The 17,512-nt window shown below is 38.8% G+C and overlaps 1 protein-coding gene across 1 annotated transcript in view; it reads right to left on the bottom strand.

Moving 5' to 3' along the window:
• Positions 1–17,512, bottom strand: part of iqsec1b (IQ motif and Sec7 domain ArfGEF 1b) — a 45,967-nt gene that overhangs the window by 18,860 nt on the left and 9,595 nt on the right. The window contains exons 2-7 of the mRNA XM_036560218.1: positions 14,828–15,098; positions 10,789–12,056; positions 7,599–7,760; positions 4,415–4,537; positions 2,859–3,025; positions 64–203 (exon numbers count right to left, since the gene is read on the bottom strand). Coding sequence (XP_036416111.1) covers positions 64–203; positions 2,859–3,025; positions 4,415–4,537; positions 7,599–7,760; positions 10,789–12,056; positions 14,828–15,098 — 2,131 coding nt within the window. The remainder of the gene's footprint in view (positions 1–63; positions 204–2,858; positions 3,026–4,414; positions 4,538–7,598; positions 7,761–10,788; positions 12,057–14,827; positions 15,099–17,512) is intronic.

Below are 17,512 nucleotides of genomic sequence, written 5' to 3'. Positions count from 1 at the left end.
ACAGCGATGAACAGCTCCAGATGGATGATGGTGAAGTGTAGCAGATGTGGTGAGGTCACTCACCGGCTTCTTCCCAACGATGAGTTTCTCCACTTTCTGCACCTGTGACACGTGGTCCTCGTTAGTCCTGAGTTCACGCTTCCTGATCCGTTCATAGATACCAATCAGCATCTCACGAGGGATGTCCTCTCCATCATCAACCCCTACACACACACAGACAGACACACACACACACACACACACACACACACACACAAAATCATTTAATCAAATCAAAATCTATTCATGCCTAAGAGGCAACTTCTTCCTTTGGCATAGTGTTACATTAACCACAATAACCACCAAACAACACCACACAAAACTAATACCTGAAAAACTGTCCAACTGAAAGTGACAGTGTCAATGGCTGCTAACGCCACTGACATTAAGTAGCAAGTCTGCAGCCATCAGTTATTTTTTATAATACTACAAACCGTAATTCCAAATAGCTGTGTGAAATGCAATTAAAACAGAAAGCAGTGATGTGTAAATACATTTTGAGATGCATTTAAACAAAAACAGTAAAAATAGAAGATATTTAATGTTTCACCTCACTAACTTTTTTTTTTGGTAAATATGTGCTTATTTTGAAATTGATGTCTGCAACGTTTCACGTAACTTCAAACGGGGCAATTTAAGAATGTTGTGAAATGTTGAAAAAAATCATTTTAAAGAGGTGATGCAATAATGTTTGGGCATAACAGAAGCATCGAGAAAAGGTCTAGCCCTTTATGAGCTACAATAGTTTGAGGCTTATCAGTTTGTCAAAAACGCATCAGTGAACAACAACATTCTTCAACGTATCACTCATCCACAAATGCAAGTTAAGACTGTACTATGCACAGCTGAAGCCATATTTTAACATCCAAAACACCGCCAATTCTCTGGCCTCAAGCTCATCTGGGGGTGTATTAGTGCCCATGGTGTAATTTGCACAACTGTGAAGGCGACATTAACACCGAAACATATATATGCATTTCAGAGCAACATATGCTTCCTTCTAGACAACGTTTTTTTCAGAGACATACTTTATAATTTCAACATTGTTTTTAATTGTTCATTAATTTAACAATCTTAATGTCTTCAATCCCCAACTGATTACTAAGTGTTGAAACAAGCACATATTTACACACACAAAAAATCGTATGGTAAAATAAACCTGTCCCAACTTTTTTGGAATTAGAGTTTGTAAGTGGTGTTATCTGCTTTCATTCATTGTTAGCAAAATACATAATTCAATAAACCGACAAAGAGGTATCCACGCATATTAATTCTGATAATTCTCAGCTGCCTAATAGAGACACTGTACTGATTAATAGCAGTGCATCTTTCTCAATACTTGAACAGTAGGGGTGGGAATCTCTAGGCACCTCACGATTCGATTATGATTCAGAGGGCTGCGATGTGATTATAAAACGATTATCGGTGCATCTTGATGCATCTTTTTTTTCTATATAGCATTTATATTTTCTCACTGTGTGAGCTCAAGTTTCAAGTTTATTTGTCATTTGCACAACATGTCAGGACATGTATGCACTGAAATGCTTGTGGTGAGGCACAGGTAATCACTCCACAGAAAGTAAATAAGTAAAAATAAAAATACAAGAAAAACCAACTGAAATATATTAAATATATACAAAATATACACAGAATATAGAGACAATATACATTTTAAAGTGACTAAGTGACTCGGTGTTATTGTTATTTAAAGTGACTTGGCACTTTTAAAGCAAAGTATTTGTAATGATCCATAATGAATTTACTTCCAATATCTTTTTTACCTGTTCCACCTTAAATTCGAACAAGAAGCTGGAGAATAAGAAGTGACTTCAGCCTCATAAAAGAGTCATTGAGAGACATTTTACAAGAAACTGACCAACTTCTGAGGAAAAGTTTTCTGGCGGAGATGGGAGGAAAGCAGCTATAGCTGAAGCTTAAAGCAGAGCGAAGTAAATCTGTGTTTTCGTTTACATTGTTTAGTCTATACTAGGAGCACATACTCAGCACATACTGAGACATACTGCACATTAAATGTTGCGGTTCCCAAGGTGGTTTGATTTTTGTTGGAAGGACAAAATGGCTCTTCTTATCATTTGTGTTTTGACTCCTGACCTAACCTGGCTTTTAATGCAGAGGGAGCCGGTCGGATTTCTTGCTCTTACACTTGTGTTTTTGTTATGTACTGCCACAGACTGTCCGGGCGCTGCACTTCTGCACTTCCAAGTTCCACCTTTTGCGTTCTGTCAACATTACGTTATAAATTAAATATTTAGAAAATCGATTTTTGACATTTGTGAATTGATTCAGAATTGTTCACGTCCGCATCGCGATGCATCTAAGAATCAATTTTTTCCCGCGCCCCTATTGAACAGTGTTATTCTGCTCATGTTGTCATTGAGAACAATACATGCAATGTGTATAACATTCACTTGCACATTCCTAAAAATCTAATTAATGACCACTTCAACTTATATTGCATTTAAAATTAAGTTGCATCCAAGCACACCTCTATATTTATCAATTTGTAGTACACATCTGTATTTATCTTGCTCTTTTGCAGTTCTACATAAAACTACAACAAAGCATTAAAACTAAATCCCATATGATCATCACAGCAATGGATGAGGTTGCTTTGCTTTAATTGTGCAGTTATAACTTGCTAAATTGCTCTACAGCAGTCATTCATCAGTTTTATAACATCTACATAAGATTCAATTAGAGTTCATTTAAGTGTCAGCCACTTTGTAGTGTGACAGATTTCTCTGATGGAGAATTAAACACTTTTGTGCATTCCATTTGGTGACTGATGAGATTCGTACCTCTTAAGTTCTTCACAAAGTCCTCCAGCTTCATCTTCCTCTCAGGCTTTACATTAGGACTGTACATGTCTGTGTTAAGGAGGATGATGGCAAAGGCCAGAATGAAGATGGTGTCTGGGTTTCGAAACTGACGCACCACGCCAGGGTTACAGATGCAGTAGCGCTGACTGGAGAGGAAGAAACAGATGCATTGTTTATTACACCTTGTGTTTTAGCCACTAAAACAGTGTAGTTTGGCAAAAAAAATCTAATTTAGACAGTTTTCCCCTCATACCAGATGTAGCCCATCAGGTAAAACATGTTTGGTGTCTGAAGTTTTTCTTTTGTTTTACACTGGAGCTAAGAGGCTAACGTAGCTACAAAATACTGTTGAAGTAGCCCCGTGTTAATCGTAACTCTGGATTTTCCATCCCTGACTAGGAAAAAAAAATCAAACAATACTCCCCCTCAGCTGGGAATTTCTAACAAAACTCATTTTCATGGAGGCGCCTATGTTTTTCCCCCTCTTTGTAGTTTGAATGCATGGAGGTGAAAAATAACCCAATTCCAAGCTCTGACTTCCCACTTCTGAGCCAAGTCGAACACAGCATTATGCACAGCAGTTAGCATTGTGGAAACTGAACAACTGAATCATTATGCTTGTGCCTCAAACCATCTTAAGTTGTTAAGTAATCTGAAACAGACTTGCTCATGTGGTTTCTGACACTGTATGACATACTGATGTATGGAAAAAATTCAGACTTCGAGATGGTTATGACTGTTCAGATGTTTTATAGATAATATGTCATACAGTGTCGGAAACCACATGAAAACATCTACTTGTATTCATTCAACAACTTAGAGTCTGAAGCATGTGTGTGATGATTTATGCAGGTAGTTTGCATAATGCTAAGTACTAGGCTTCCATTATTTATTAGCTTATGTTAGCCTCATAGCTCAAGTATAACACAAAGTAAATTCAGACATCAAACATGTCTTGTCTGACATAAAAGTGTAAGTGGAAAATTGAGTAAAAGATTTTACTTTTGTGGAACTGTTTCTTGGGGATGAAATTCTATTGGTGCTTTTAGGGGCCATGTTCACTTATATAGCTCTATATTTCCACAGCTAAAAAATGAACAGGCATACATAGTTTGTTCAGAACAAATTTGCCTACTCAGCTTTTGGCTACCACACTTCTTCTGGACAGTGCTGCAGGTAGACTATCATTAATTCAGTGCAATTTCAGAGCTGCAAAATAAATGCTCGGACACTTACTAAGGCGAGACATTCTGCTATTAGAACAGTTCAAAGCATATTCTCTATGGGCCAGAAAAACACATCATGTTTTATTTTGAGGGAAAATTTAGTAAGTAGACAAAACAAGTCAGAAAAACGCTTCCCCCAATTTCTGAAAGGGATACTTGACAGCAAACAGAGATTGTGAACAAGTCTCTTTTATATTCGCCAAGATTCAGTTTTTTTCCTTGACTGCTGCTAGCAGAAGCTTGTAAAGAAAGGTATACAGCCTTTCTGGATTCAATGGATAGGTTTATATTTGATTTTGTTTTACTTACCTATAAGCCTCGATCAGCCGCTCCACCTTCTGTGCTTCTCCCTGAACCCGAATGTGAGCTTGGAACTTTCTTAAGGCTTCGTCCAGTTCCATACTGGAGAAATCCATCTCATCCACCACACAGCTGCACAGAGAAAACACACACACAAGTGATTACACCAGAAACTGCTCATTTTTCCCGCTCACAATGCACGCGGAAATTCATATTTTTCAGTGTTTTAAATTAAAAGCCAAAAAAAAAAAGTTAATCGATAGATGACAGTGCTAAATGCTAGTAGTAGCATTTAAAGTAGGCTCACAAAAACATGACATTAAGTAATTATGTCAGAAAACACCAGGCACTCATGAAAGACCACTACAAACATTCAAAATTAAGTAAAAGTAATAGATTGTTAGCTGTTGATAAGTCCAGTTTGCTTCCACTGGAAAAATATCTTGTGGACCACTGGACTAAATCAATACAAGTCTCTAAGGGGGAAAAACATCAGTTAAAACCTCCTCTGCTTTATATAAAAGTGTAGGGTTTTCTGTCAGACCAAATCCCACCGGCTGCACAGACAGCACTAATTTTTCAGCTGTAGTGGAGACCAGATCATAGGACCAACTGCAGACATCTAAAGCGGTACATACTTTCCCACTTAGCCCTAATGTAGTTGACTAAGACATGTTTGGTGTCCTAAATTTCGGTCTAGAGTTTGGCATCCAAATTATGAGGCTATACACAGATAGCGAGGTGGTCCAACGGCTTGATAAGGACCGTGTGCCACTGCTGGTCCACGCTCGGACCACCCAGATTATTGTCATGCATAAACAAGGTCTAACTAGTTTTTAATCTTCTCAAACAGATTAAGTACACACAGCCTTTTATTTTGCAAAATAAAATAGGATAAATATTACAAACAATATATATATAAAAAACATCCTAGGCCTAATATAAAATGATTTTGTTGAAAATGTTGCTGACACTGTGCTAGATTGGTTACAGCTGTATAACTGGCTTTATTTACGATATTGCCATTAAAAGTATCTACTAAACAATCAAGTAAGTTGGAGTGTGAATGGAAAAATGAAGAGCTGAAAAGTGTTATTTTGTCTAATATTCTACTGAACCACCAGTGGGCCACCCAGAAAACGCTAAGCAGAAAGTCAGTGGGCCGCTAGCTTTGCCTCCAGTGGGCCAACAGTGGCTCACTATCCTCTTGCTATCAAGTGATGGAAGCTTATACCCCACCATTCAGCACTGTGCCGTCCAAAAACCCAAATCACATACTTGCTTCAAGCTGTGACTACTGTATGTCACACTTATCTATAAAAATGGAAAGTGTGCACAAATTCCAGACATTTCTTTTAAATGCCTGCTACAACTTCTTTTTTGCTATGTGATGCACTTTCGTTAATTTTAAAAGACAACAGTATGTCATACAGGGTCAGAAACACATAAGCAAGTCTATATGAGGTTACTTAACAACTCGGTGTGGTTTAAGGCAACAGCATGTTGATTTAGGCATGCACTTCGCACAATAACTTAAGGGGTATAGCCTCTATTGCTTGTTAGTAACATGAGCCTCGTAGCTCCAGTGCAAAACAAAAAAAAAAGTTTAATTGAGGGCAACTCTACTCACTAGCTAGGTCTCCCCATCACACAAAGCTGGCGGGTGAAAGCTAGCACTTGTATTCTATGAGATATGCGATGCCAGCCAATGCATCATTTTGAACTACTGCTAAAGCAACATTATTGTACAGTTCAACACGTTAACTGCTGACTCTGTTACATCAGCTAACAGATGTCCATGTTGTGCCAAGTAATGGACAGAGTGTGATAGCACTTTTTCTTTTCCTGTATCAACACTGAAACGTACTGTATGGGCAATGACTGATACCCATAAATATTGTTAAACTACTGAGCTTAAAAAAGTTATCTTTAACTGATTTTAAAAGAAATACACAGCTAACATCACATAACACATTTTTTTTATTTAAGGCTATATTCTGTTAAAGGATTAGATCAGATTCATACATTTGTTTTCGTCAGATACCCAAGCCAGCATTTTCTGCTCATATCGGCCAGGTACCATAGCCACCAGGATTGCGCAGCCATTTTTTGTGATTGCTGTGGACTAAAATGTTAGTGGCATTTCTCACAATTTGCGGCAATTTTTTTTTTGTTTGCTTTTCTGAGGGAGTAGGTTGCAATGTTGAAATTGGTGAAGATTAAGAGTCTGGTATTTATTTCACATACTTTAATTGTAGCCTAGGTTGTTTCTGTTAAAACAAAAAAGAATTTAAGAGTATCTCTTAGCCCTGTCTTTAGTTTGTTAGTAAGTGTGACCTGTTATCTACGGCTTCACATTCACAAGCAAGACTTCTGCCTTAATGTGGCCAAGAACCTCCAGCTTTAACAGGAAAGGGACATTTGACTGACATGCAAAATCACCAACAATAGACTGGAAAGTGTCGGCCACACTTAAAAGCTACAAAGTGCTTCAAATAAATCGACTGAATAACTTTTAGGCTGTGAACTTCCCAAACTTATCGCTGTTGCCGGAACAAAACCTTGTATCTCTAAAATGGTAACTTTACAGGAGAAGGACAAAACACACTTTACTTTTAACGTAAGTCAATGAAACCAGACATTTTTCCAAGTAATTTTGGGCTGTTTCTTTTGGCCAATTTATCATGAAATTTACAGACCATGTAAAGAGCAACAGGCACTTTAAAATTATGTAAAAAACTGAAAAACAGCAAAAAGGAAACACAAGGTTTTGTTTCCAAAAGCAGCATTATATTGCTACAAAAGGCTCTGTCACAGCAGACACACAGCAGGCAACTGCTTACGAAAAACATGGAAGAGCACTCACATGGATGTGCAGATAAAAAATCAGAACAGAACTGACAAAATCACAACAGTTGTGAGCATATTTCAATTGGATTGGCTGAATTTGCATGGATTCTTGCGGTCACAACATCACAACTTCCTGGAGGGTCTGAGATACCCACTAACACCTATATGCCATCTTTAGTATCAGAGATTTATGGTTTTCTTACAGTGATGATGTATCACTAACGATCAAAAAACTACACCTACTATTCACTTCACAAACAGAACAATTCCTTGTAAATCTGTACTTGGCTAATAAATGATTCTGTACTCCACTGTGTGTGTATGATACTGAGAGTGGACTCACTCTAGGACATCTCGGTTGAACTGCTTCTGTCTGTTGCCCAGAAACTCGCCAATCATCTGCCGACTCAGCCCCTTCCTCTGCAATAAAAAGTGGGCCACGCCCACCGGAGTGTCTGGGACGAATCCGCGTTCAATCAGGTACTGGATACCTTTCTCTGGCTTCCTGTGAAAATCAAAGGGAAATATAATACTTATTACACTGTTTTTGCTTATGTCTATTATATCTCTGTTGTCATACCACCTGTCACTCATTTGTCACGGCTACACGACATGAGCAAAATACAGAACTGCAATTGTGCTGCAACATATCACGACTGCAATATACGTTGTAATATATTAAAAACATATTTGTGCATCATGGGTAAAAATTGGCCTGCATTATTTCAACTATTACATTTGTTTATGTTTTTTTATATTTCACATCTCACTCCCCTGGAACTGTGATTGGTCTGGAGGATCAGGGCACACGGTAAAAACATTCTGATTGGTAAGAAGGCAAATAACAGTCTTTGCCTTTTGCAACATCAATTTACATAGACTAATATCACAATTTCCAGATGTTGTGCAGCCCTAGTCTGAGCACAGCATGAGCAAGCAAAAAGTGTGTCAGAGCAGCCCTTAGACCCATGAAAGTAGCAAACTTGATTAAGACGAACTTAATGACTCAAGGCAGAGAGCAATCAAATCCACAGTCATCTAAGATTAAAGGCCTGCTGCTTTAAACAAAGCTTTAGATTCACAGACATTCAAACACACACACACACACACACACACACACACATATAATTCAGTGCCAGGACATGAGGTCACGCATATGTTTTATGTATTAAATGTCAGTACCTACAGTACTGTACAAAAATCAAAGACCACCCTTCACTTATTTAAATCTCAGTTAAAACAGCCATTATGTTCAAGTTATTCATTTTTCAGTGTCAGGAAAAACAAAGCAAAAATATATATTTAACATAAATTTACAAAGAAGCCTCAACAACTAAATATTATACTCTCACAGTCCAAGTGATCCCAATTACAAATTTAGACTCAGCAGTCCATAAAACACCTGAGGATTTTTTCAGATCTAAAGCAGGAATGGAGCTCGATTTTTTCCTCTCTCTCAAAAATTCAAAGCTTTAAGTGCTGTTTATCTGATGGTGGCAGTTTTGGTGGTCTACCAGGTCTTGCACGGTTGTTAGGAGTCCCATTTTCTCTACATAATATTTTGATATATATCTTTTGGACTACTCACTTATTTTCCTTTGACTTTGCCCACAGAAATGTCTCCTGAAAATTACTTTGTATCTTATGGTCATTTGACTAGAAATGGCTGAATGAAGGGTAGTCCCTGATTTTGCACTGTACTGTATGTACCATATATATTATACATCCATAAGTGCGTGATGTGAACCTATATGTAATAACAGGACAGAAATGCCTTGAAAATAACACATAGCCACACAAACACACACACACACACACACACACAATCACTAACCAGTCACTTCAGAGCAAGCGTTAATCCAAACAATATGATATGTAATCTCATTTCAAACACTTGAAACTCCCAGAATGAATATGCACGCTCACAAATTATCTTTCCCCACCGCACTGTGCATAAAAAAGGCAGTCTTGTTTACTCAAGGTTTAACTTTGATCCGTTCTTCATTACAGAAGCAGATGGTCAGCTTTTGGATGTTTTTTTGGTCGGTGGTTTACTTTGTCAGTTGGAAATCTAACGCAGCCTAATCAGCCTCTCTAACTGAACTAAGTGTGCTTGTTTGATCTTTGCAGCTTTCCCCACAGTCCTGATTGGTGTTAATTATATGAAGGACAAAAATGCAATCACACACTGCAAACACACACACTGCACACACGCACACACACACACACACACACACACAGAATTGCACTGCTGTTGAATAAGCTAACAGGCTGATGTGACTACAACAGGTTAATATAAATACACAGCACTGTGGGTTAAAGGTTAAGACGATAATTGAAAAATAACACCTCCTCACACATTCACATGGTCTGCTCGTTCACAGCTAATATGGTCTGATTAGAAAAATATCCAAAGCAGCTAAACACAACACCCATCTCCCTCTGTATATGTATATATTCAATTCTCTTCAGTAAGCATTACTTCAGTTAGAGTATTGTTAAAACAGTACTGAAATAAGAACAAACATTAAAACTTTTCTAAAAGATTTCTTTTGGTTGAAATATTTAGTTTAGGGTGATGTAATCGGATATCAGCAATTATTGCCAAGTAACCTGATGTCGATGCTTTCGCGGTGTTGGGGAAAACTCAGAGAACTAGAGAGGACTAATTTATTGGAGAGTACAAATTTACTTCTAATTTACCTTCAAATAGCTTGGCAAATAATAAAATAACTGTTAAGAACTACTGTTGAATAAGAAAATATTGTGCTAATTATATATAGATATTTCCCAGGCCTAATATACACAATGTACACTGTATATTTATATGTGCATAATTATATGTATATAATTTTTTGGTATTAAGGTAATGCATTAATGTCATTAAATCAACAGCACTAATTTATTAATTCAGTAAACCCATTTTCCTAGCTTGACCCTTCTAGCCTTTAAATGTCCAAGGCTGTGGTGTCTGTGAACACTTAGCCTTAGCCAAAATCTTATGCTGTGGTCTAAGGAAGTCCTAAAACATTCCCCATAACATATGTAGCTTTTTCTATAGGCATGATATCTCCCTGCCACAACAGCACACAGTGCCCCTCCGAGCACATTCAACCAGTGCAGCTCAACAACCACGTTTCTACTATCATTTATTTTAAGTACAAAAAAGGTGGTGTAAATGTAGGATATCGTATCCTAACATGTTATGTGCACATGAGGGAAATACAAGTGTCTTGCTATGGTTCACACAAAATAACTTTTTACTTTTTTTTTAAACCAGCGGTAAATGAGTTATCATCATCAGTTGGGCCTATTACTGTGGTAAAAGCTCAGCTGCATGCATGTTGCTATAACAGAATCTGCAATTTTAAAACTGGAGTCAAATTTGAGCAAGACAAATACAGTTCATCACGATTAACTACACAAAAAAATGCAATTAATCATTTCACATATTACATTTAACTTATAAATCATGTCTATTTCTGTGTCTCTCTCTATCTCTCCAAACCCTACCCCCTTCACCCTCCACCTACTTGTTAAACAGGTTCAGGCCAATGCGGTAGTGTCTCTTGCGGATGATGTCGTTGCTGAAAGCTGGTGAGTCCCAGCTGTTTCGAGTCTCTTTGTGGTAGGTCTGTTTGCTCAGCGTCTGCTCGCGTAGGCTGTCCCGAGATGATGATTCGGAGCTGCAGTTGATGGTGTCATTGGAGTTGGAGGTGCTGTTGATGCTGTCGTTGTCTCCATCCGAAAAATCTGACTCAGACTTGCTCTGCCTGTTTGCCGCTGTGCCGTTGATGGCCAGGTGGCTCTCTAGCTGTCTTGGCCGATGTCGTTCTTCATCTCTTGATGGCCCGCGGGCTGGATGAGCGTGGGTAGAGCCGTGTTTTGGGCTTCCTTGTTGGCTGCTAATGCCTCTTTCGTAGGCGTTTTGCCTTTTGAGTGAACTACGGTCAGAGCGGTCGCTCAGTTCCACTGAACTGTCACTAGGGGGCTCTATGGTTAGCAAAGGAAGGTGATCCACCCTCAGTCGTTGTTCTTGACACTCTAAGGATGGCGTACTTCTGCAGCTAGTGTCCGTATCGCCTTTATCGTCCTTATGCGCTTGAGCCCAATAGTCCTGGGATGAATTTAGGGATCGTAGCCTAAGGTCAGATTCAGTACTAGATGGCCGGTCCACAGGCTGTGAAAGAGGAAGTGGAGGGGAAAGTTCTTCTTCGTCAATGTAAAGCGTCACGTCACTATAAGAAGCAGTCATTTCGTCCAATTTGCGGTGATCCCCACTACTATGCGAAGGTTTGACCTGGTAAGAGGTCGCCACCTCTCGCTCAAGATCACGGTCGCGCTGACCTGGCTCAGCTTGACCTTCGTCTCCATGCAAGCTGCGACAGTTCAAAGCATCATCTATTGACTCTGCCAAAGACTTCACCTGCCTGGAAAAAGTGTCCTCCAGCTCTGTAATAGCATCAGTGAAATCGCTCTGGGCCATAGGCGACTTTATATTAGCCGGAACCATCTCGCCACACTCGGACTGGACCAGTGATCCGAGCTTAGAGCCATCGTCTGTTACTGAAACTTGTTTGCCCTCAAAGTAGGAACTGTGGACTTTCTCAGGTCCTTCAAAGGAAAACTGCATCCTCATGTTGGAAAGGACGATGCGTCTGGACATGCGGTTCTCCGACATAGAGCTCCGGAGACGCTCAAAGTTCTTGTTCATCTGGTACTGCCGGAAGGCTGTTTGGATGGTGCGGGCCGCATGCCGGGTTATGAAACGCCCCCCATACTTACGCTCCAGCATCTCCACCTGCAAAACACACCAAACACAGCCACAGCTGGGGTTAGATCATTGCTGTTTTTTTTAAGACCAAAAGATCAGGTCTCAATGGACAGTGCTGTAAAAAAGTATTTGCCATCAAAACATAAATATCAAAAAATGTTGTCCTTTGGAGAAAATTCAGGCTTCAAGATGGCTGCTATTATTGTTGCTAGGCACTTGCATACTAAAACATTGTAGCATAATTATGCCTCATACTTTTGAAACAGTACGTTAATCCATAATAGGCAACTGTTTTAAAATCAAAACATTTTAAAATGTCAGATTGGCCCATTACAGAGCAAATGATGTTTATATTACAAGTTTGGGTAATAAAAACAAATGTGCAAGTGTGTTTGTGTTCATTTACCCCACACAGCTAATAAAAATCTGCCTGTAAAGAAACCAGAATCAGCCGTAAAATTTCATGATCAGTGCGTCCCTAGATAAGAGAATGTCATACAAGTCAGAAACCACATAAGCAAGTCAGTTTGAGATTACTCAACTCTATGTGGTTTGAGGCAAGTGATTTAGGCATGCAGTTTACAAGACGCTAACTGCAGAGCTATAAGCTTCCATTACCTATTAGCTACATTAACAGACTCTTAAGCTCTTAAAAATACAAACTTTTGACATCATACATGTCTAGGCTGACAAGCTATTTTTCAGGTAAGCTGTAAATTAGATTTTTTGCCAAACTATTTCTTGAAAGCTGCTCTGCTCAATACTACCCTGCTAACATTTTGGAGAACCTCTAGCCCCTCAGGCTGTCGCACAGGGAAGACTAATCCCATTGCTCAGCTCTTTGTAACCTCACAGACACCTGCAGCTCTGTGAATGACTCTCACACAGCAGGAGTTACCAGTTGGTTCTGAATGAGTGTGTGTGTGTGTGTGTGTGTGTGTGTGTGTGTGTGTGTGTTCAGTCTCTCTGAGCTGAGGGACACACACCAGCCTGGGGCTACACTGTTCTGCTCTACATTAAGAAAGTTAGCACAGAGAACTGTGACTATCCTTTATGGACCTTGTGGCCAACAATGAAACCGAAACTGTTTTCACACCTAGTTTGTTTCCTAAAGTCTGGAGCAGAGTCTAAGTTTTTCTGCCCTTTTTCTTCCAAGTTGCATAGACGTACAGAAACTGTCCTACGATGAACAAAGTGGTGATTTGGGCACGACTGATGAAGTAGCTTCAGTGCTTGGAAAACAAGCACTTGTGCATGCCTTATTTACATATCATTTGCAATGGACATGCCCCTATTTGTCCACATATACATATAATTTATGCAAAATGAAAGTAGATGTTTTGACAGTGAGCCAATAAAACAAAAGCACTCAACAGCTCATGAGATAATCGTTGTCCTCAGAGATGGAGTTTGGGGTCGAGCAATGAACAATGTGACAACCTATTTTTTTCCAGATGGTACACTCATGACTGTATACTGTGATTCTTTTCATAAAACACTGGCTACTTCAGCAATCGTATTACAGTTTATGAGCTTCTACTGTACTAAGTAAGCTATATGTTTTGTATTTTTAGGGAGGGAGTTTATTATATCAGTAGTTTAGCATCAGTATAAAGCAAAAGTCTTTAAAGGAAACGTATAGTTGCAGCATTTGTTTTTGTTATAAAAAAGAAGTACATCCAACTTAGTACTAGGATTGCTGTGTGCACAGTTATTGACATTGTTATTTTCTATTTTTACTGATTTCTGTGAAGTTATTGATGTTTTAAATGAAACTTTTGATTATTTAACCACAAATCAGACATATTTCAGGTTGTTAAAATATTAAGCCCATATCACTTCTACTAGACGTGAGTTCAGTACATGATTGTTTAGGTATGCCAAAGATGAAACTGATGAATAACAAAATGATCAGATCTGACCAAACAAGACGTTCTTGAAAAATGACACTTTTTCTTTTGCTTGCTTGGTTTCACATCGCAATGACTAATGTGCACCAAATTACATGAGGGTATTTGCTGAGTGGTCAGAACTTGGCTGGGGATACAAACACACTGTAGCTTTCACATTAGAGTCATAACCACAATTTTTAAATTTTCACTAGCGTTTAACTGTATCCGGGCCTATTCCTCACATAGAATCTTGGGATAAATGTACCATCCTGCCCCTACTATGTATTAAAACAGAGACACATACACGAATCACAATCAAAGCAACAACAATAAGCCTCACATGTTGTCTGCATCTTCATGATTGAATGGTTTGTCAATCAGTTGACAAACCATTGGTTATATTGTTTGGGCTCTAGTCAAAAATGAATGGAAGTCTGTTGCAAGTAGCCCAGTTAGCTTGATCGCCTTTGTGTAATGCTAACAGCCTACTGCTTTCAATCATTGTTAGCAATATCAGATTTTGTGTAGGGAATCTACACTTGTCTAACCATTATTAATACAAATGAACATGCTTTCTTTGTCCTTTTGCAACATATTAAAGCCTAAGCAGATTCATTTAGAGAAAAAAAATCTATTTTTTGTGCAAATATTAACACATTATACTGTTATCTAAATAATCTACATAGTCTTTAATACCCTGCATAGTTATTAAAACCAGACAAAGAAACCATGCTCATTTATTATAAACATTTTGATGGGCAGTGTCCCCTCATCATCCTCACCCTGTAAAGCTGACTGACAGTATATTTGCTCGAGACTGACATTTTTCATTGATACATTCTAGAAGTTACTCACAGTCAACATGGCATCAACAAAACCGACAACAACAGATAAAATCTTCCTCACCTGTTTGTCCTGGAGGTCAGTGGAGAGTTCATAGCTTTCGGAAAGTGATCGTGAGCGTTTGATGGCCTCTTCCTCGGCCTGTTTGCGGAGGATAGACTGAGAGTGCTGGAGTTTTGGCCGGCGCGGCCGTGGCCGAACCTCGTGCGTGTAGAGCGGCTCGAAGCGCTCGGAGCCGAGGATGGAGCTGCGCGTCACTGGCAGACGAGCGTATTCACCACTGCTGTCCAGAGACACTGCAGCAGCTTCAGCACCAGCAGCGTCACCCTCCACACTGCAGAGAGAGAGAGAGAGAGAGAGAGAGAGAGAGAGAGAGAGAGAGAGAGAGAGAGAGAGAGAGAGACACAGAGAGAGTGTGAGAGAGAGAGAGAGAGAGAGAGAGAGAGAGAGAAAGAAAAAAAATTTAAATTTAAAGGGCCCATATTCTTATTTTTCTTTTTTCCTGAGGTCCATTCATAACACGTGTGCGCATGTCCCTAAAACAGACAAAATCAATAGCAACATGATCATTTTCCAATTCTTTTTTTTTTAAATTTCAGTGCACAATTTCTAATTATTTGCTGAGTTTAACAGACATAAAATAATAATAAATTAAAATTTAAAATGGGTCATAACTTTTGCAGAGGCCTCATTTTATGTTTCATCCCCCAAGACCATTGCATTCAGCAAACAACCAGTAATTGTGCATTAAAATGAGCTGAAGTGTGTTCTCTATAGCGAGTGTTGATTTATTTTCACTCAAAACATGTAATTTAACCAGGAGCACATAAACTTTTGCATATGATTTCATGTACAAATTTCATACTATGTCCTTACATACAAATTAATTGAAAACAGGCTAATTTTGCAGCTGGGTTTCCATACATGGAATCTCCATAGTTTCTACGCATGGATTATATAGATTTGGGAGTGAATGGTACGTTTGGTAACGTACATAACTATGTTTACACAGAACATCAAACTCTTATTTCAAAAAATGTAAAGAAAGTTCTGTTTTCCCCACTAAACTGTCCCTTTAAAATAATGAAAAACACATTCAATCTGATATGTACACACTTGTGAGTGGTACCGCACATAATCAAACCATCATTAACCCCCTGTTTGTCTGTTTCAAACAGTAAAATTCAAAGCTCACTGCATTATTTATATCTGGACAAAGCTGAACTTGGACCCCTGTGTCCCGGAATAAAGGCATGCGGACTTTACAGAAACACACCCTGGCAGAAGTTGAGGAAAAAGGAAGCGTTTGTATATAAAGAGCCACTCAAATCCACTTCAAACTGAACATCAGTCATAGTAAAAGTGCCCAATGGCTGTTATGCATTTGATTAAAACCTCATTGATGACTACAGAGCATGACCGAAAGCTGCTGAAATCACAGATTGCTTCCACATTACTCATGCAACTCGACACACTTGGAAAATTGGGCATTGATTGGCTTCTGTTCACACTCTCGCGTACACACACTCTGCAGTGATTCAGCAGCCAGACTGCTTAAACCGCAATGACACACCACATACTGCACCATATTCACCATAACACAGTTACCAAAACAACTCATACCTGTCAACGAAACAAGTCAGTTTGCAGTGGTGAAAAGCTTTCTGTTGCCCGAGACCAGGTTTGTAAGCACTGCTATATTAGAATCACTGACTGGCTGTCACATGTAAACATATACACCACACCCACCCACCTACACATCAACACTTCCTCCACACCTTCTCCACTGCTGTGTTTGGGCAGAGGGGTCAAAGTACAGTTCAATGCAAAAAGGCCAAAACTATTCATCAAGTGTTTTTGCCTGTAACACTACATAACCTAAACATAACAAGGAATATAAATACGAGTAACATTTATACAGTGCAAAAGAATCTTGTTATTGACAACTAGCTGTGAGCTTTGTTAAGTTCCTTGCTGTGGGACCATCCAATATTTAATTAATCAGGACATGGATACAGCTCTATACTACAGCTGGATAATACTTTGAAGAAATAATGATTGGCAGTGTATGGGAAATTTAAATATTGCATACACACCAAGACAATAAGAAAAGAAATTTTATAAATACACTACAACTTGTGTTGTGGAAGGAACACTGAAGGGCCAGACTGTACACTGTATACAGAGAAACATAAAACAACAAAGTCTATTTATGGCTTACGTATGAAAACGTATAAAAATGACAAAAAAATGGGTTTTCTTTGGCTTAAATTACTTTAATGGATGGACTACATTCAGGATTGAAATACTGCATGAGAAATATATCTTCCCATATGTGACCCTTTTAATGAAGTACTGAACAGGTATTTGACTAAAAATACTGTGCTCAAAGGCCGAAATAAAATTATGATGCGCAATCAAACATTAAGAACAATATGTAATGTTTTTGGAGCTAATATTATTGTGAAAAGGAAGCATCTAGGAGCAACAACAGCTCAGCCACAAGGCAGCAGTCCACACAAACCCACAGAGCCAAGTGCTAAAAATCATAAAATCACCTACACGCTGTTGCATCACTCACTAGCACAATCAGTTAATAGCAAGGACTGTGCATTGGGATATTCATGAAACAGGCTTCAATGGCCAAACAGCTGCACACAAGCCTATTATCACTATGTACAATGCCAAACGTCGGCTGGAGGGTGTATTGCACGGGCCACTTGATGCTGGAGCAGTGGAAATGTGTTC

Source organism: Colossoma macropomum, unplaced genomic scaffold, assembly GCF_904425465.1.
Source record: "Colossoma macropomum unplaced genomic scaffold, Colossoma_macropomum, whole genome shotgun sequence".
Taxonomy (NCBI): domain Eukaryota; kingdom Metazoa; phylum Chordata; class Actinopteri; order Characiformes; family Serrasalmidae; genus Colossoma; species Colossoma macropomum.
This window is presented reverse-complemented; position numbering and strand designations above follow the sequence as displayed.